Raw genomic sequence first — 20539 nt, 5'->3', positions numbered from 1 at the left:
CCAAACAGTCAGTATCATAACAGAAGCAAAATAGAAGAAAAGCAAAGCAAAATTTGCTTCAAAAAGAAGCAAAACAGAAAAAGCCGGTTTCAGCCAATTAAACTTACCTGATTTCTGTCCCAAACCACACACTGGTTATACTGTCCTACAAGTATAAGTAATTTATCTCAGTACACATAGTGAAATACTTTAAGGTACAAGTTTGTAAGAAAACCTCAAAACACGCAAAACAAATCTTGAAAGCTCTCAGTTTTGTTTTGAAAGCATTACTCAGCTCTTCAGAGCCCCTCTTCTGTGAGCTGTGTGCTTACCTGAAGGATAGGTTGTCTGCATGGTTCCATCTTAAAGTTGCCATAGGATGAAGCAGTGAATGCCATTTTCCAACACTGTAACAGAAATTTAGAATATGAATGGAATTCATAACTTCATTTGATGTCTAAAGCACTGTCTGGTGCCACAGAGCAGTGGTCTTAAGAATGCATCCATAATACGTAAGCACAGGTGATGGGTTATTTTGGTTTTGTTCAGAGATCTACCCCAACCTTTTACTGTTTTTGTATGCATAACACCAGCACACACAGTGTTTATATTGACTTTAATATGGCCAAAATAAGAATTTCTCACCTCTCTGATCCCCTCTGCATGCAGCTTCACTTAATCTATACTCCAAGCATATTGTATTTTTATACAAATGTATTGTGTAGCCTTTTTCACAGTGTACTGATGGCAAAATTATCTAGTCACTGAATAGCTGTAAAATATGGAAGAAATATTATTAGAATTCAAGTGCCTAAAAGGAGAGGGAAAATGTCTGTCATTACTAATACAGTCTTTAGCTTCAGAAAAAACTTCTGTGGTTGTTTTACTTACCTGCCCAAAAAACAATTTTCCATAACCCACTCCTCGACTATCCCTATGTCTGAATAGTTAAAGCAGTCCAAGTCTATCACTGACAGAGGGGAACTACCTAGTTATAAAGACTGCAGTGTACTCCGTGGTCAGATGAACTGGAGCAAGCTGTGAGATTAGAAACCTATTATTTCAATGCAATTTCCTGAGAGAGCGCTGATCTCCTTTTAAAGAAATAATGTGGAATTACCCATTTCAGCTTTATCACTCATGCTTTCTGAAGGAGTTGCTCTTTTCTCAGGGCTTCATTTTTCATCCCTTCTGTCACCATAACCTAAATAACCTGTATTCCTTGTGCAACACACTGGTTCTAACGTCAGAAGTATGCCGCGCACTATAATTCCAGTGCCAGTGCTCAGTGGGAGCTGGAGACTCTTGGCAGTTCTTGTCACAGGCCCATTATGGTGCCTAATATTTTGCTGTAGTTTGTGAACTTCAGTGGCTTTTATGGATAGCAAAGCATTGTTAAAGCCATAGGTATGTAGTCACTGTGGTGGTCCTTCAATCCAAGGGAAGAAAATTCTCTGATCAAATGCCTTTGAACATTAAAAAAACCCCAAACCCCATCTAATTTTAGTGTCATAAAACCTTTGACCCTCTCTGTAAGACAGACAGTAGACAGCAATGTAACTGTAAAGAGTTTAGGCCTGGTTTAGCTCAAAGGACTTTGATGTTTAAATATGTTAGATACAAAAAAAACACTAAAAAGGCAGTGGAAAAGGTAATAGGGAGATGTTTTTTTCTTTCCTCCCTACATTTTGCCTTTCTAGCCTTTAAAAATCCAAAATTCATCATTCCAAAATAGCAAATGAGGTAACAATCGCATCTTAATGTCACTGAAGATGGAATCCTCTGAATCTAATGTAGAAATTGTAACAGCTTAAAATAAAATAAGTAACACTCACTTCTTCTCATCTAACTTAAGATGCATTTGCCTGAGGTCCCCCTTATATTGGAAGAAGAGTCAGGCAGTCTGAGAGAGCAATTCACTCATTTATGATCTGAATTGCCCTCTGGAGGTGTCTTTCTCCATAACTGATCTCAGGTGACTGCAGCTCTAACTTAAAATCCTCGGTTAAGTGCCTGCAGCTAGGTGGAAGCAATTTGGATCTATTCCTTGCCCACTGCCCCATGTGGCATTTCTGCAATCTCATAGTTGTGGATCACATGCAAAGCAGAATTTGTAACAACTATAATGTAATACTTTGATGTACAATTATTCATTTGTCATTTCCTGTAGAGATACAATTGGTAGGTGTCACTCGTACTACGGTGCTTGTTTACTTTAGAATTTGAGTAAAAAATAACTGTACCAAGTCATTTGAAAACAAAAAGGAGGAACTATGAATTCAAGTACAGTGCTTTGGGTTTCCCGCTTTTCTCTGGCACTATGTGAGACATTAAAAAAAAAAATACCACCCCACACAGCCCCCTGAAGTCTGTCCACAGCCAGTGATGAGTGCATGTTGGGGCAGGACTGCACTAAGCTGAAAAACAATCACAGAACTAAATAAAGAATCTTAGGACTTTTCATGCCTTAACAACTTAATGATCGTGAGGCACTTTTAGTGATGGGAAAACACAGATACAAGCATTCCAGCCAAATAAGGCTGATCTGTGCCAATCCTCTAGCACAAGGCAGATGTAAATATGGTAAACCCTCTTTCTCAAGCATGTGCCTGCCACTGCAGCTCCCATGCCATCCAGTGCAAAATGCATTCCGGGGATATGAAAGAGGTACTCTTGGCATCTCTCCCTTCTGCTGGACTGAGTATGATTGGTGTTTGCAGGACAGTTACAACAAAAGACACCTCTGTGCAAGAGGTACCTCTCTGCTGCAGCAGAACTAGATAGACGGGGTGATTTACCCATTACTACTAAAGGCCAGAGACAAAAGGGTCTAAGGCGTGAGGTCCCAGTTCTGTGCCCAGTCCACTTGCTTATATCCCTCTTACACTGCACTTGTTGGAAATTTTCTCCACGCCTTTTGGCTATTTGCTTGTTTGTTTATAAGCACAAAGCCAAAATAACAAGTAATCTACCATTCCTGCTGTCATTGTTCTTCGTATGCATCCACGCTCCATGTCTCAGACACCTTCCATGCTGTACAGATCATCATACTGTATTTCTCAGTCAGAGCGGTAATATAACGCATTACATGTAGAAGTGGTACTTAGGGACATGGTTTAGTGGTGGACTTGGTAGTGCTAGGTTAATGGTTGGACTCTATGATCTTAAGTTCTTTTCCAACCTAAACAGTTCTATGATTCTATAAGATTGTAGCATGACTCACATGACTGCATTTTCCTGCAACCTCTACCTGACCTGTCAAGGACCCACTGCACTCTACAGTATACAGTGTTAGAGAGACTCTCAGAAGACCAGGATGGGCATAGGTGAAACCCCAGAAGTGTCAGGATAAAACTAGAAAGGATCTTCCAGAGCTCTTTGCAATGCAGCTCTTCCAGGAGCAACAGCTCTCAGCACTGCATTAAGCACATACCCAATAATACCTGTAATAGCAAGATGCACTGGGTCTACTTAACTAGAGCTCCTGTATTCCTTCTAGCAGTACTAATAGGTAGGTAGCCAACATACTATCACCTCACTTCAAGAAGTAATACCTCTCAAAGGTGATATTCTCTGGGAGTGATGTTACTATGTTGGCCAGTTAGTACTGGGAGAGGCAGTCACCACCGTCACTGGAGTACCTTTACTGGGGGACACGGCTTCCTGGAGGGACCCAGGTCAACATGGTGGTGAGTAAATGTTGAAGAGGTAGGTTGGGTCGGAAGGATTCTGCGTATTCATGTAGCATACTAAATTCTGCTCTCGTGCCAGTGTGAAGTCCATCAGTGTGATATCTACTCAGAAGAGCTTCATAGCAACTTTCAAAATATGCAGTAATATAAAAATAGGAAACTTTATTAAAGATACCTAGAACTAACAAAGATTTTTATTTTAACGGCCTTAGAATACTGGGGTAACTAAAACTGAGTTGCTATATAGGAATCTTAATTCTTTTACATGTTCTTCACATTTTCTCTCTCTTTTTCTCTTTCTCTCTTTCGCTCTGTTTGTTAACATTTACTTGTTATTACTGTACGTTGCTTGCGACTTGTGTATGTTACAGACTGTCACATTTTATTCTGTGAAGTTTTTCTCCAATTCCCATCAACCTGAGCTCCATGTTGGGCAGCCGAGGAGATTACAATACAGTTCTTTAATGCAAAAGAACAAGGAATGTCACAGACTATAGGTAACTTCACTGAGGTTGTGACACAAAACCTGATGCGAGGTATTAATGCAAAGAGTAAGTACTTGGTATGACAATAGAACTACTTAGTTAAATTACCTTCTTTTTTTTTTTTTTCAGATAGTCTGCATGGGAAAAATTAATTTTCATTACTCTCCAGCAGAAAAAATTCCCAAACCTGCCAATTTAGGATTTTTTTTCACTGCCATTCTGAAAACCACTGATGCCCATGCTGATGCATCATTACTCATTTTCAAAGGTTTAAACCCATATTTTCTATGCTGTTCTTCTCTATGCTATACTTCCTTCCATACTCTCCAAACTGTAATTTCATCATTTCATCATCCTTTGTCTGTGATTTAATATATCTTCTCCATAATTCTTTTTCTAATTTAATACAGTTATATCCCTTTCACTCCAAGGACCTGATTTAACAACAACAAAGACAAGGCCCTACCCATGAGATCCATGTTTCTTAATCCTGCATGAGGCTCTAGAGCCCGTAAAAATTATTTTCTGTAGCCAAAGATGCTCTGGCACAGAAGCATAATTGTTATTTTGCTGAATCAGGTCCTGAGCAAAGTATTTTGTTTACTATCTCCCCCAATTCCCTCCAAACACTACTTTGAAAGAATAATAAAAAATAGCTGATAGACATTTGCGATCATTTTTAAATCTTGTTCTCAATTATCAGTAAATTCTATGTTAACTCAGAAATCACTATAGCCATGTACTAACTCAAGAAAGGATATTTTTCTCAGTGTGCAGTTCCTTTACTTTCTGATTCGCTATTGTGCTCTGACCCTCCCTTAATCAGTGAAGAAGCACAGCAGAGTTTAGATAGAGTCTAGTATAAAAAAATAAAGTGATTTATACTGATGCAATTGATAAGTGGCCAATGAATATTAATAGGCAGCAAACACTATCCAGGCAACTAAAACAGAAACAACTTGTTAACAGGAGTGAAATTTAAATTAAAGAGACTCAAGAGGGTAGGGATTTGAACTGTAAGAATTTCCTTTCCATGCAACATCTCAGAGAGAAATTTAGGGATACAAACTCAATAGGTATTTTCAGGTGCTGAGCAGCTCTTAACCCCACCACAAATCAGAGTAAATGCCTTTGGATACTTGGATTCGTACTCTTAACTTCATCATAATTGTTTGCTTAGCACAAGAAGTATGAGGCAAAAGTGATGCTGCAAAAATAGGATGCAAAAAGGAACACAAAATCTTTGCACTTTCTCTAGAATAAAAACAGATGGGAAATTCTGTCCTCCACCAGCAACTACAGCAGCCTCACAGCTGCTCTACTTCACAATTCCAGCTAATAGGCTTGTAGCTAGGAAAAGCTAGAGCACAGCAGTTCTCCGCCCTCACCTTGGCCATGCCACCTCTGGTCCTGTACTATTCTGTTACTAGCCCAAAAGCCATGGAAAACGGCCAAGAGAGTTTCCCGTTGTCAGCATAGTATGACACAACTAATATTTGCCACATTAACAGACCTTTTATATTACCAGAAAAGTGCAAGAGGAGTGAAAAGCAGAAGAGTAATTAATTCACTCGATGGACAATGTACCATTACTTTCTTCAGGGATACGGTTGGATTTAAGGTCTCTGCTGTGAGGGACCTCATGGAGATTGTTCTTCATGAGAGACTTCAGGCATCTACTGTGCAAGTTAGGGTTAGCGACAGGAGTTTGAAATGAGCAAATGAAAATCACCCTCAAGCTCTGAATGAGAATCAAAGGACACTCTCAATTGGTCAGAAGTGGGACTATCCACAGACCATAATCTGGCAATCCCAGGTTTGGGATTAGGGCTATAAAAGCACAGTTGAGATTTAGACAAGCTATAGATTCATTTTTAGGTGTATATGGGGTGGTGGTGTGGAATGTAACTTTAGTCAGACAAGGTGTCCCCAGTAGAAAGATCTTCATCTTTCAAGAAACTTACTTTCTCAGTTCTGGCCCTGTTTTGCACTCAGCTGTTCCTACCTCCTCCCTGCTTGTCGACCCCTTCCCTTGTAACAGGGATGCAGAACCTTGAAGTCCACCAAGGCTTTGTGTAATGGAAAACGGCTATTCAGGGAAGTTGTAGGTACTTAAGCAACAAGGGTAGCTGGGAGGAAGACAGTCTGTGTTCTTCTGGGAGAGATTGACAGTGACCTAATGTGACAAAAGGAAACAGCACTTTGTCTCTTAATTGCTGTGTTTCTGATCTAAGGCTGAGAAGACTCCATCTTCTTTAGTACAATGTCAACAAATCTAGCATGGTTCATGTACTCATAGGTAAGCATGCATAGATACCAGGCTACGAATTGTGGAGTTTCTTTCAGCCCTGTTTCAGTCAAAGTGGTTACAGCCTAGAGAAGTTCGTATAAGGACTGGAAAAGGCATTGGATTTCCAATCCTGAAAGGACTGAAAATGGTCCACTCTGAGAGTGCCTTTCAACCCATCCAGACTCCAGTCTGGGGTAAGTGACCACTTCACAGCTCTGTAGACGCATGGGAGACAAAGCAAAGCGGGGGGGCTACAACCCCAAGAGGAAGTGATGTACTTTAAATGAGTTGGGACCATTCCGGGCCCCCACACAATTTATGAAGACATCTGAGGTAAGAAGGGTAGACCAGGAACTTGTTTCTTGGCAGCTGTTGGGGAATGGCAGTGTTTGCTTAAGGGAAGAGGACTGGGGTGACTTTCCTAGTGCAGGAGCCACTTCTGTACAAGTGCCACATTTCCAAGCGTAGACTGAGGTCAGTGAATATATCATACAATTATTTCCACTGATACTCTGAATGCCAGATGCAGTTCAAACAGGTGGAGATTCAGTACCAAATTCTAGCTTATAATCAAAACCAGCAGCACTAGTGAAGTCACTATGACAGTGTGCAACCATTTGCCATGATAAAAGAGATGAGCCATGTAGCAAGTACACGGGCAGTCTCTACTGTGCCTCTCCACAATAAGCAGACTAATGCAAAATCCAGCAGTTCTCCTAAGTTTTTGTTCAGAATCTCCTCCCCCCATTTTGAAATTCAGCATTTGCTTAGAAACTCCTGAGGCATTTTAATAGTTCTTTTCTGCAAATGGAGATAGATGAGACAGGAAAAAAAGAAAGTGGAAACCATGCAAATGAGGTAGTTGTGAAACAAACAACTCACCTGGGATACCTGCTGAATACTTTCTTTAGCCTCTCAGCCAATTCTCTGCAGGAGAATGTTTAAAGCTGGTGCAGTTAACTAGATATTCACAGATAGGACAATTATGGAGATAAGGTGCCAAGCTGAGAATCAGAAGATTTTGTTGTAAATAACCTCCTACATAGCAGTGGGCAAGTCACTTCACTGCATGGTAGTTTTACCCATCTGTAAAACAAAAATGATAAAATTGACTTTTCTTCATGAAACAGAACCCAAAGAACAAAAATTGCTGTACAAGCCTAACTCAGATTATGCTAGCAGAGGTGGAAAGACTCATGTAAATTTGGTAGGCCACAATCAAGCCTTAGAAGTTTTAAGCACCTAGTATTAGTCATTATCGGTGTAACTAGACCGGTAGTCACCAGACAGTAATGGTTTCAGTAGTTTTGATTTATCTGGAGTTCTCTCAAACCCAAGGTAAATCTTGGAAAAACCAAACATGCAAACTGAAACTTGACAAATCAACCTAAAATAACATCACTTCATTCCATCGTTAGACCTCATTCCTGAAATTTTTCAGCATGCAGATCTGCTAATGAAAACAATGGAAGCTTCTAACTGTGGGCTGATGACATCAGTGATGTTTTCTTTATTCCCACGACAAACTAATCACATATTAAATATTATGTGATTGCCAAGTCCTACCTTCAGAGAATTAGGTGCTGCAGACAGTGATTTGGAACACAACTACTCTACTTAACACTTACTTATATACACCAGCAATAGATGTAGTCTTCTGTGCTCGTGATCTCTGCTTCCTAAATATTTAGCAAAATTATCATTGTGGATTAGCATTGCTATCTGGCATGCGATCCTTAAGGCATGGCCCCATGCAGGGAATATTCATGGCACATTAGTAGGACAGTTCAGTGATTCGTCCACATGTCCAGCTACTCCGTTTGCTTCCTAATGAATAGAAATAAAATAATGAGGTTGTGGATTTTCAACAAGAAGTACAGAGAAAAATTCATCAGTGCTAAGGGACCCTGAAGAGACTGAGAGAGCAAGTTCCAGCTCAAGTTGCTAGGGATGTATAATGCAATTTAAGAAATTAATTCCGAGAAGGTCAATTTTCTTGTCATTCAAGCACAACAGAGCCTGCAAGCTGCTTCCAAAAGGATTGATCCTCGCTGTTACCAGTGTGCAGCCTGACCCACAACAACTCCACTCAGGAGTGTTTTGAGCTCCAGAAATGGACCAGCGCCCTCTCTATCACTAACAGTTTAGTTTGCAAACCCAGGCTCAAGTGTAGCAACGGGAGTCTCAGAGATTTCAATGCAGAGCTCTGCTGACACAGCTGCCTCCATCATTTCAGGATTAGAGCCCTCAGTTTGTAGTAGTAGAGGCTTATGAAGAAACCCAGTTCTTTACTCATCCCCATGAGGACAGCAGCTCTCCCCAAACACAGTAAAGTGATTTTTAAATCAACAGCTCAGTACCTGCAATGTCACGGTTACTATGGCAGCCGTGCCAGGTTTTTGTGCAAAGAATGGTATTAAATAGCAGTGAGTATTATGAACAGAAAGGAACTGCAACCATCAGCACAACCTTAACACTTTAGAATCCTATTGAAATTAATGTTTACAAGTATTAAAACGCACCTCTAGCTTCTACCAGTTTTTCAAATGTATTGAGAAACCTAATTATTTCATTGCTCTCCAAAGTGTTACTACTTCCCTCTTTGGGGAAATAATTGGCTAATTCTGCACAGAGAAGAAAGGTGTCAGAGCTGAGAACTTCAGAAGAGGCTGTTTATGTTGTGCCAAACAAGGGACGTCTAAATAAAAGAAAAGTAGAGGCATAGAATGCAATTACTGGTGCATGGATAGATGCATAGTATGTGTCACATACATCTGTGTGCATTTGTGTGCGTGTGTGTGCAAAGCAACAAATATAACTTGAAAAGGCTTTTACCTACTACTCATCTATGTTGTCCATCTGAAACCAGAGGATCAGAACCATATCGTCAAACCCTAACTAATGTATTTTTTCTTTTGGGCTTGTTTTATTACTTGGCTTCAAAACCATTGAAAAATAAATGACAGTATCATGTTGCGTTCAGAACAAGGCATTACGCGAATCTGGAAGGGGCACTGAAATTAAGTCTATCCATTGAGTTTGGTTTTCCTTAAAGACTTGCAGGAGCACCCATTGCCTTACAGTGTCTAGGTAATAAGCATTGTGCAACCGAGGTGTAGGATGCTGCCAATATCACTCAGTTAACATATCTCAGCATTGTGAAACTTCCGAAAGCACATTTTGACTTTTTTCCTCCCTTCAAACAAAATACTCATATCAAGCTGTGCCATATTTCGAGTATATTCTCAATACGCTAATTTGCACTTTAAAACCCTAAAATAAATCCTACACTAAATAGCACTTTAAATTGTTTTATAAATGTCAAACAAGTCACACAGAGAAAACATACTATTCTCAGTCTATCCTCATGGGAATGTGTGTAGCAAAATGGGCAAATCTGACAATCTATTTTCATGATTTACAGCCAAGAGTAAATTTTACTCTATTTTCCAAATTCATGGCCTGCTGTAGTGTTTTCTATATGTAGTGTCCTGTGCTGGCATTGCAAATACTGTATGTTTCAGAGCAGAACATCAGAAAATGGATTGCCTTTTTTAAAATCCACATTCTGCTGTCGTATTTCCATATGTGATGTACTCTGTGTGTCTAATACGTGTACAGCCATTCTGCATGACTGATACTGGAAATGCTATAAAACAATCTGGGTAAATTTGGGGAGGGGAAGCGCAGGAATTTTCCCCTTAGTAATATTGCACACAGGTATAAATCAGCACAAACAGAATATACTCAAATACTAAAACACAACTCACAGTCCACTGCCTCTCCAAAGCTCTGAGTGACAGTAGGCTTCATGACAAACAGGTCATTCATGCACCATCCGATGTCATGCAAATACATATTATGATTTCTAACCGCAGTCTTCTGCTCGCAGGACTAGGAACCAATGCACGCCTGTTTCTGAAACTGCCCCTCTATGTGGAAGTACAGGTGGCTGCTGTTACACCTAACGCGATCACGTTTTGTTTCTCCTCCCACTTAACAGACTTTGTTTTATTTTGGTGCAGTGCACATGAATGCAGTGTCTAGGACAGATGTGCTACCTTTTATAGTGTTGCTATAGAACTCTTTAGCTGTGAACCCTTAATTTGCAGCTGGAACTCTAATAAACAGTGCATAGTGTTTCAATAGCCTTTTGCTTATATGTTTGAAGATTCGAAACTGAATGGTGAGGTGGCCAAGGCGGCGCTGGCAAACGAAGACTGTCCCCACATAGACCAGGCTATTACGCCTGATGAGGGCCTGCCCTTTACCCGCTCTGGCACTCGGGAGAGATATGGACCCTGCTTCCTCTTATCAACCGGGGAATATCCCTGCCCGCCTGATGGAGGAATAAGAAAGGGTATGTAGCTGGGGTCCTGTAACCATGTAGTTAGCAATCGTTTTAAATAAATAAGAGAAAGTCAGCTGTAGTTGTAGCACGCAATAGTGCGCTTGCTGTAGAGATGCACGTTTGGGCTGGAAACCACCACCTGATGTCTGCATTTGGAGTTTCTAACCTATTTCTTTCAGAAAGAAAAGCCTGAGGAGCTGTAACTACCCCATGCAGCTATGCTAGGCAGTTGAGTCTTCCACCCCAGCTGGTGCAGTAAGCTTTAGTGGAGAATGCTCTACAATGTCCTTAAATTAGCCCATCCTCCAAGGAGAGTCCAATTAACATTTCATAGCAATGAAGGTTTGCCACTTGGAAAGCTCACAGATCTTACCAGATTCTGAGGAGCACAGACTTGCAGGTGGCAGACAAAAAAGATAAAAAACAAAAGCAAAATATCCTCAAAAAATATGAAGTGATTATTCGGCTACCTTAACAGAGCACTAAAAAAAATTACTTGGATATTCATAGCTGTTTAGTTCAACAGAGAAAGAGAAGCATACAAGAACATCTGTTAGCACAGGTGTCTTACAATTGGAAAATAATTCATCTAAAATCACTTTCCTTTCATAAATAAATCATTACTAGTTAGTTTCTCAGACTTCTGACAGCTACAGATCTCTCAGAAGTAACTGTGTTTTAGTTTGCTAATGGTCAGAATAACGTATTTAGCAACAGAAGTCGAATCAGATGAAAAAAACCTTCCCATCTTAAAATAGGCTGTTTTGTTTAAATAATTTAACATGAGGAAACCATACAAACCAAAATTAGAGTTACATATATATGCATTAAAGTTGATAAGGAATGGGAAAATTGGAAAAGAAATCTCTTCAAATCAGTGTTTATCACTGGTGTACTGTATATAGTATATGATATAGTCAATATTTTAAAACTGCAAAGATTGTATGATGTAACCATACACTGAGTATGGAGTATAGAATTCCCATGTGCCATTGTATGATGGGCAATAGTTATAGTAAATGCCAGTTATAGATAGCGTATGTATTTATAAGTTTAAAGCTTATCATCAACAAAGATATAGTTGGACCACAAGACTTTCATATGAAAGTATATCCTCTAAAATTTACCTTTGTAGCAAAGTGTTTTACTTGATTCTGTATTGGATAAGCATTGGCCGCGTTCATTCAGCCTGGGCGAGTTCGGGTGGTTCCAGTGGATCAGGGGAACACTCCAAATGGCACATCCTTTGGGATGAGGAATGTATGGTTTTCACGATGCACTGCAACCGCCTCTCGTTACTGAATGAAACAGAGGCTGGTTGGCTAAAGAGTAATATACGTCAGCATATTGTTGGCCTGTTTGAAACACGTTGAGAGCATCTTAATTGTTGTTCCAACAGAATTTCATCCATAGTTTGTGCAACTCTCTGTACACTTGCTGAGCTGTTTACGTGCATGTTTGAAAAAGAAGGGGGGGGTGGGCGGGAGGGAAACTGAATGCATGCAATTATTTTTTCTTTTTTTTTTTTTTTAAATGCTGAGAGCAAAGGAGTAGTATCTCTATAGCAACACAATAAATTCTATGGATTTTGCTGCCTTTCCCCCCTCCCACCCCCAAAGATACCACACACCTTAATTTTGCCTGAGGTCAAAATGCATGAAGTAGAAGGGAAGGGTATGGGTGACTGTATGACGGAGACATAGAAAATCCCTCCCACTGATTCTTTTTTTTTTTAGGGTACAACCATGTTGCTGCCTGTAGGATCAATTACATAGCCTGACCATCCTTGGCAAATGATGATTTTTTTTTTTTTTGATACATATATTTTTTAAACTTGTTCTGTACTTCAAAGGCCTTCTGAGTCTTGTTGCAAGCGATACTACTCTCGGCATGTCCATGCATGCAGATGCTATTGAACTGGCTACAATGTTGACCTCATTCTTAGTCCATTCTGTCATTGATCCAATGCTGTACTTTGCATTTTTCTTTTAAATGAAGGTTACGAAATGTCACGGAGCCTTAACAGCATAGCTGGCATAAGTGGAAAAGCGATAGGATTATCCTCAGTGTCTGCGCCCTACAGCTCTCCTAGTCCAGTGAGACGTTCTTGGTCTCCCATCCCATCTATTTTGTAGCATGGATCAGTAGCAGAGAATGGTCTAAAAAGCTTTATTTTCAATTAGCCTATGCTATGTTGCATAAAATCCAGGTGACTAAGTCTGAAGATGCAATGTCTCACAGTAGCACCTGCTGGGAATGGTGTTACTACTGATGCTAGGTGACAACACTCCTAAATAGCACTCAGATGACAATAGGCAGGCATTTATGTAGTACTGGTGGGCCATACACGCTGCATGGTATCAGTACATAGGATGAAGGGTAGATGCACCAGATAGCTTCCTTCCTGGTGCATCCTGCTAGTATATGCTTATTTTGGCTAATGGTGGATCTACTGGCTCTGTATGGAATGGGTTAGGCATTTAGTCGATGCTGAAACGTGCCAACGATGGAAGATTTTGCTTTTCTCAGGATATTTTTGAGCCATAGGAACCCTGCAGGAGTTTGAGCAAACAAGCACAGTAGGATGAAACTTTGCATGGGCGCCTATTTTAAGCTGAAAGCAATACTCAGACACACTGTAGAGAGGTCTCAGTCTGGCTGACTGCATGGGAAAAAAATCCTGTTGAAGAAGAATATGGCTGCCTCTGCATGTAGCTATTTCACTTTTTCCTCCTTCCTTTAAAACTAAGATGCCAAGCTTGATGTGAAAAGCGCAGGGAAGAAGCTCAAGTACTGATTGTATTCTTTACATGCAGATCTTTGCAAAGAAAGTCCAGTCATTGCTAAATATATGCCAACAGAGGCAGTCAGAGTGACCTGACAAGGCAAGATGGAGATGAACATTGATGGCTAATAAACATCTGTGTGGAACTGTGCAGGCATAGAAGACCTTCTCATTTGGACAAAGTTAACTCGCTCCATGCAGGTTTTACGGATGATTCTTTGTGGTTTTGGAGTTGTACTAGAGATGCAGGCTTTTTCTACGGCCAAAATGTAACAAAACTGTAGAAGATTTTTTCTTTTAATCTTTTTTTTTTTGTTCCATAGCATGAATTGCATGAAGACAAAAATTAAAAAAAAAAACAAAAACAACAAAACAAACAAAAACAAAGAAACACTGCAAATGTATGATTAAGGAGGAAAAAAAGCAAAGTTATATATTTTCTTTCAAAGCTCTTTACTTTTACATACATTGTTGTAGCCAAAATGTAAAACATTATAAAACTGTACATTTCTTTGCTATGGATCGCTTCTTTTTGTATACAAGATACAGAGTAATGGTTTTAAAAAGTGCAATCAGGCAGTCATCGGTCATATTGACCACGCCTTCACAGTTCATCACACCAACATGGAAATCAAGAACTTTTAATCCAACTAGAAGTGTATAAAAATAAGAAAAACTTCTTCCTGTCTGTTTTTGTTGGCATGCTTGTGACACATGGGACCTTCCTTCGGACCTGACAGTAACAGCTGGTCTAGATTTAATTTTCCAGCTCTGGTTATGTTGTATTTTATTGATGTATAGATCAAACGTAAAGACCCTTCATAAATTGTTCATATTAAGTAATCAGTATGAATTTTAAACAAAAGAGGTGTTATTTTAAAACTGGGACTTATAGTACAAAATCAGGAAAATACTCAAGTATAAATCGTCTCAAAGTCTAAGAAACAAGACAACAGCATTGTATGCAATTTAGTACTGAGTAAAATGCATGCACAATGTTATGCAAAACAATTCTAGCATGAAATAAATTTTGTATCATGGTTTCAGTGCCTGCTGTATAGTGTAAAGGGGAATCCTTTTCTGAAACGATCAGGGGTTTCCAGAGACTTGCTTCTAAAATCTTGAATAAATACAGTGTTCTCAACAGAAATGTAGGAGAAAAGCTTGGTATTGCTTTGGTTCTACAATGCTAATTTTGGTTAGTAGATAATAAATGAAGCCTGCAAACACTTGATACAACCAATGTCTGAAGAATTCACATCATTAGTAATTTTAAGAGGGAAGAATAAAAAACCCTATAATTATCTAGGTATCTTCCTTTTCCCTTCTCAACAATAATAAAAGTTTGTCTTTTTAGCTGATTAAATGAATTCAGTTTTTCTTACTTCTTTGGGCCCTGTCCTTCACTTGATCTTCACTGAGCGACGGCAATCCACCTGATATGAAACTTTGAATGAAATCCAGGTGTCCAACTCGCACTTTATTTGCCACACAAAACATGCAGCAGTAAGAACCAAGAAACACAATGGGATTAAATTTCATTTTAGATCCTACAAATGACAAATATGGACTATGTGTCAACAGCAATCTAGTTGCTTGAGCATTTTTGGTAAAGTACTTCTGTAAGGAAGGATACGCCTTTATCCTCATGTGAGAAGCTTCAAAATTGCTAGCAACCTTCTAGACAAGGTATGGCCTCTGCGACTACTGATGAGAATGGAAATATAAAGGAATAGCAACCCTACGGTCTGGAGGAGGTAGAGATTAACCCCCCAAAACCAGAAGAAACACTCATGGCTCCGGTAAGTGCTAAATTAAAAACAGAAAAACAACTGCAGCTGGACCTTGTCTTCACAAAACTCTACTCCAAAAAGGAAAAATCAAGGAAGACCTCAAGCTGTTTTTAGGAATAGAAGAAAGGCCGATAATCCGAATTTGTATGTAATTAGCAAACTCCTTTGTAGTCCTTGATGTCGCGTTATGTACCTGATTTCTACTTCAGTTGACTATCCTTTCTCCCAAGAACTATTTTTCTCCACTGTTTCTATGCTGTTATTCTCAACTGACAAAAGGGCAATTTCTTACCTCCAGAGGTAAAATCCAGGTTAATCCAGGATCCAAAAGTTGCCTAATGAACAACATTTCCTCTTATAATGTATTAAGAATCCAGAAATAGATTTATCTGCCCCATTTTTTATTTAACACTAACTCAAGGGCCCAGCGCGAAGGCTGCTCAAATTCTCCATTACCATAAGGAATACTAATGATTCTGCCCTGTAAATCTCACATAGGTCTTCCCCTTTCACTGCGCTTTGCATATATATGAGCCTTAGCTAACAGGTTGGGTACACAGGCCCTAAGGCAATTGTCGTTCTGTGCTACTTTTTACATCTACCAGTCCCTTTTTTCGTTTAGGTACTCAGCTTGGCTTATTCTGATTTGAGGTAACCGTGTCTTTTGGGTGACTTTTATAAACACTTCAGAAACAGAACAGTGCTTCCCACCCATTGCCTCTTAGGAGATGCTCTAAAGCTTAAGGTCCATCTGACCCGAGTTCTCCTTGCACAACAGTGGCAGTTCTGACAACACAGGGAAAGAGGGAGACAACTGGAAAATTTCAAGAGCTGTTGCACCAAGTCCTAACACTGAATCCCAAGAGAAATTTACCACTTCATCCCATCTGCCTTACATTTAAGGAGCTTTCGCTGGAGTATTATGATTAAAACATTAGTTCCTTCAAGCCTGCCCACTCCCACCACAGGGGGTATATATCTTGATTAAAGCATTAAAACTACACATGTGGCTAGATTCTGACCTCAGGCTTGCAATAATGCCACCAACTACTTCTGACTTCACACCATGAAGAGCATAAGCTTAAGCATTAGCTTAGTGTATAAGCATAAGAGCAGAAGCACGTTCTGTAGTTCAGTAACACTCTGCCCATTTCCTGCTGGAAATGAACATCCAGGTTTCTTCCTCTGCAAACTCAGATTTCAGCAATGGACCCCCAGCTATAGGACCAAATGCTTGTCCTTCATCTGACCCACTGGCAATTAGTAGTTTATTACTTGCTAACATCGAAAGCACACCTCAACCACAACTTCCACACACATAGCTCTTCCTCTGACTGCGTGAAGGTACTCGTTTTTTCTGGACCAACCTGACGTGTGAAACTGTCTCCACAACTACGATTTCAGACAGCAAGGATCTGAGAAGTGGTTTCTGTTCTCTCAGTCCAACAAAAAACTGAGCTAATACCACTGTGATAACAGTCAAGAGCAGCAGTCATTAATCTGGATAAAGTGATTTTTCACATAAATTGCCTTCTCTCTCCTTAAAGTTTCAGGGCTAAAAAGAAAATACATCACTGAAACAAATGGCTACTAGGACAAATGAGCAGACTGAAATACAGAGGAGAGCAAGCAGGGCTAAGGCAAGGGCATTCAGAAAGGAATTGAGCACAGAGCTGCTTATGAAAAAGATGCCCCGAAGAAAAAAACAAGTGCAGTTATTACCCTGCCACTTTGCATATCCTTTTCATAGTTTCAAAACAAGGCAGCCTACCTCTCTCTGCCTTCCATATATACCCTACAAGCAACTTTGTCTCGGAGCTCGTACACAAACTAACTTCATTTAATGAAAATGTGCTTAAATTATGCAGGTTATTTTTAAGTCACTCACTTAATTTGGTTTGGGTGTAAAATACCTGTCTGTTCCTAAGTCCCGAAGTCTCTGCATTCACCTGGGATTGTAGGTGCAACATTTCTCTCTTAGGGGAATAAAAATGCTTATTTGCAGTCAAGAACAATATTTGAATGAAAACTGAACTTCAAGTTAGAAAACGCATCCAGAACTGCATCTCTTGACTTTCTTTCCTTATCTGACAAAGCAAATGCTTTAAAACTAAACATTTATCTGCTTCCATGGGAAAATATATTTCCTGGTTCAGGCTGACAAAGCCAGGCTTTCAACCCTCAATGAATAATCACTTGAGCATTTAAAAAACATTATGCAATTACATAGGCTCAAACATCTCCAGGTTCTAAAAAGTGCATGCTCCAAGGCTTTCATTGTTTTCTCTACTGCCCATGGAGCACAGGTTAAAGATTCCTTAGTTAGCAAAAGGCAAAGTATTGCAGTTATATTAGCTCAGATACCACTCTAAGGTACAGCTTCTGGACCCAAAGGGCTTAGCAGGGACAACACAGCCTATGCAGAGGCTGCTGACCGTTGAGTCACACCAGCACGAAGAGGAGATATATGTCTTGAGCCCAAGCAAATAAGCTCAGAAGGAGCAATGCTTTGTGGTGGCAGTGTCAGTACAAGTGGGTGACTGGAGAAGAGGCGGCAGTAGCACAAGAGGTGGGAAATGTGGAGAAGGACACAGAACGCTTCTGGAAAATGGGTTACGCAAGTAGGAGGGAGGAGAGCATATGAAGAAACAGTAATCAGCAGTGGGGGAAAAGAGCAGCAAGGAGAGAGGGAAGCAGTACCAGTGAGGCTTACCTGAAAAAACCTCAAGGACCACTAGCCTAGAAGGTAGAGCCTTGTCCTGGGACTTGGAAGACAGGAATTTTATTCTTGGCTCTGCTGTGGACACACTGGGTTACCTTGGTTGGGCCATTTCAAATTTTTATGCCTCAGCTTCTGTTTCTGCGACATTATCCCCTTTTTAAAGTGTTCTGAGACCAAAAGAGTAAAAGCAGTATTTAAGTAGGAATAGTTATTATAATCCATCTACTCACAATCAAGGCACCAGAGGAGAGAAGCATCTCTCCGTTACTTAAAAGATGCCATGTTTCCTTGTCTGCAGAAAAGCACAATGCCCCTATAGGAATCCCTTTTCTTTTGCATTTTAAAGCAGAGGATTATTGTGGAAAATGATTAAGCACCCACACAGTTACAATGACAGAGCATCTTCATTACTGATTGGCAACTCCTCTGCTGCCCTAATTTAGGTACCACGTCTTCATTGCATTCAAGTCAGTAAAAACAAAACAAAAGCTAAACTTGTTTGACATTTGCAGCAAAAACCTAAAATTATGTCAGAACATTAAAAATCTCCCAATTCTTGGCCCCACTTCTAAATATAAAAAAAAAAATAAAAATGTAAAAATGCAGAGTTTTATAGCAAAGCATTCACATGCGCTTGAAAGATTACGATGACCGGGGTATTGGAATCATATTGAACTGAAATTCTGCAATTTCCACTAACAAAGCCTTGATCCCTGAACTGCACAGACAGAAATCCCCCTAAGATTGCATTGTATCTGAATAACAAAGTGGTCCATAGGCAAAGCAACCTGGAAATAGATGAGAAAGATGAAAATGAGTTGAGAGACTAGCCAACACAGGAATTTGACTTAGATTCGACCCCCTCCCAACCTGCAATGGCTCATCTGAAAATGAACTGAAATCCAACATGTTGCAAAATAAAAATGCCTGAGGAAGTTTTGCAAAATAAACATCACCTCTGAATTTTCTCATGCCCACAGACAGCTTTTATTCAGGAGTAATTACTTTATTACTCTTGTTTCTAATCAAGCTGAAAAATGTGTTCTCCCAGTAATCTATCACTCTCCCCTAAGGTAACGCATGGCTCATCCAGGTCACGATTCAAATACAGAGACCATTTTCATTGCTGAGTATTTTCAGTCACGTACTCTCTTTCCATGTTCTACAGAGGCATTAATGAGTAAAAACTGCCTCTGCATTAAAAACAGGTGAATGCAGAGACAACCGACAGATGAATCTGAATGAAATGCACAAACAGCTAAAGAATGTGCCTTACTTCAGTCCCTTCAGCCTCTAAACGGGTTACAAAATAACAATGGCTTCACACACAGTTTCTCCAAATTAACTTCAAAGCCACATATGGTAAACACCTCCCTTTACAGGTATTTTTTGGGACATTCATCCAACAGAAGGCCATTTTCACACAACCAAAGCACTTTAATTCAAGGCTATTAAATCATTCTTTTTAACATGGAGCAATATATGTAAGACCAGCATTCAGGAATTAAGAATAGCACAAAAGCTAGAAGAAAAGAACAAAGCATGTACTACCTTTCTTTTTTTTGCATGTAAATCGACACTGGTACATCAAAAGTCCAAACGTCCAATTATTTTTGTGTCAGCCAGTTTTCAGCAAATTCAGTGTAAGCTCCACTTTTCTATTGTGCACATTTTTAAGCGTAATCAAAACCAGAGAAGACAATTCTCTACCACAGAGTCCATCCATCCCCAGCCTTTGGGAAGCAAGACTTGTGCTTTCTGCTTCAGTATTTTCTTCTTCCCTTTTCAGAATTTTCAGATGCTCTGAACTATAAGCTGGTAGTAAATAACAGAAGTGTGACTCAAGTACTGATGAAAAACTAGAGCTTTTTTTAAGAAAATATCTAGCTAAAAGAAAAAGCACAAGACTTGCCACATGCCATAAAAATATCAAAATTGCTAAGAGAACACAAGTGACTTTTTGGTGAAAACATAACATTGCAGTTTCGGTGTCAAAGACCTGTCATCACCTTGATTTCTAATACAGGGGAAAAAGAAGTGGAAGTCACAAAATTACTTAAGTCTTGTTTAAATCAGATCCAGAGTTCATGGAATTCAATAGAAAAAATAGTTAAATATTTGGTTAAGTGCTGGACTAGGTCAGAGGCCTGATCTAAAGATTTTTGAGACTGAAAGATAAAGACAGATGTTGCTGTTCCAACTGAAGAGAACTGGAAATTTCAACATGTCCTATGAATGAGAAAGAAAACCCACTGGAGGTCAATAATTCATACTATTATTAATAAACAGTGGGAGAGGGGGAACAATAACATCCAAGAAGCAGAATAGCTTGTCCCTCACCTCATCTCACTCCCACCATGCTGCTATCCGTATGTGACTATTCAGTCTTCAGGAGCTGTATCTTGAATCTGTCTTCCCCCTCTGCCCTCCTTTTCCCCTATG

The 20539-nt window shown here is 39.7% G+C and overlaps 1 protein-coding gene across 6 annotated transcripts in view; it reads left to right on the top strand.

Annotated features, from left to right (window-relative positions):
- The window catches only part of KCNC1 (potassium voltage-gated channel subfamily C member 1), a 137080-nt gene that overhangs the window by 104130 nt on the left and 12411 nt on the right, over positions 1-20539 (top strand). The window contains exons 3-4 of one of the 6 annotated variants that reach the window (XM_074585796.1): positions 10618-10806; positions 13614-14948. The exons of 1 other annotated variant lie outside the window; for it this stretch is intronic. In XM_074585796.1, the coding sequence (XP_074441897.1) occupies positions 10618-10806; positions 13614-13678 (254 nt within the window). In that variant the 3' untranslated portion in view covers positions 13679-14948. Of the gene's footprint in view, positions 1-10617; positions 10807-12533; positions 14949-20539 lie in introns of those variants that run through there. 4 more of the 6 variants (XM_074585795.1, XM_074585797.1, XM_074585794.1 and 1 more) reach the window with 4 other exon arrangements.

The sequence above is a fragment of the Larus michahellis genome, chromosome 4, assembly GCF_964199755.1.
Source record: "Larus michahellis chromosome 4, bLarMic1.1, whole genome shotgun sequence".
Taxonomy (NCBI): domain Eukaryota; kingdom Metazoa; phylum Chordata; class Aves; order Charadriiformes; family Laridae; genus Larus; species Larus michahellis.
The sequence above is the reverse complement of the archived record's forward strand: the minus strand, read 5'-3'. Positions and strand labels throughout refer to the sequence as shown.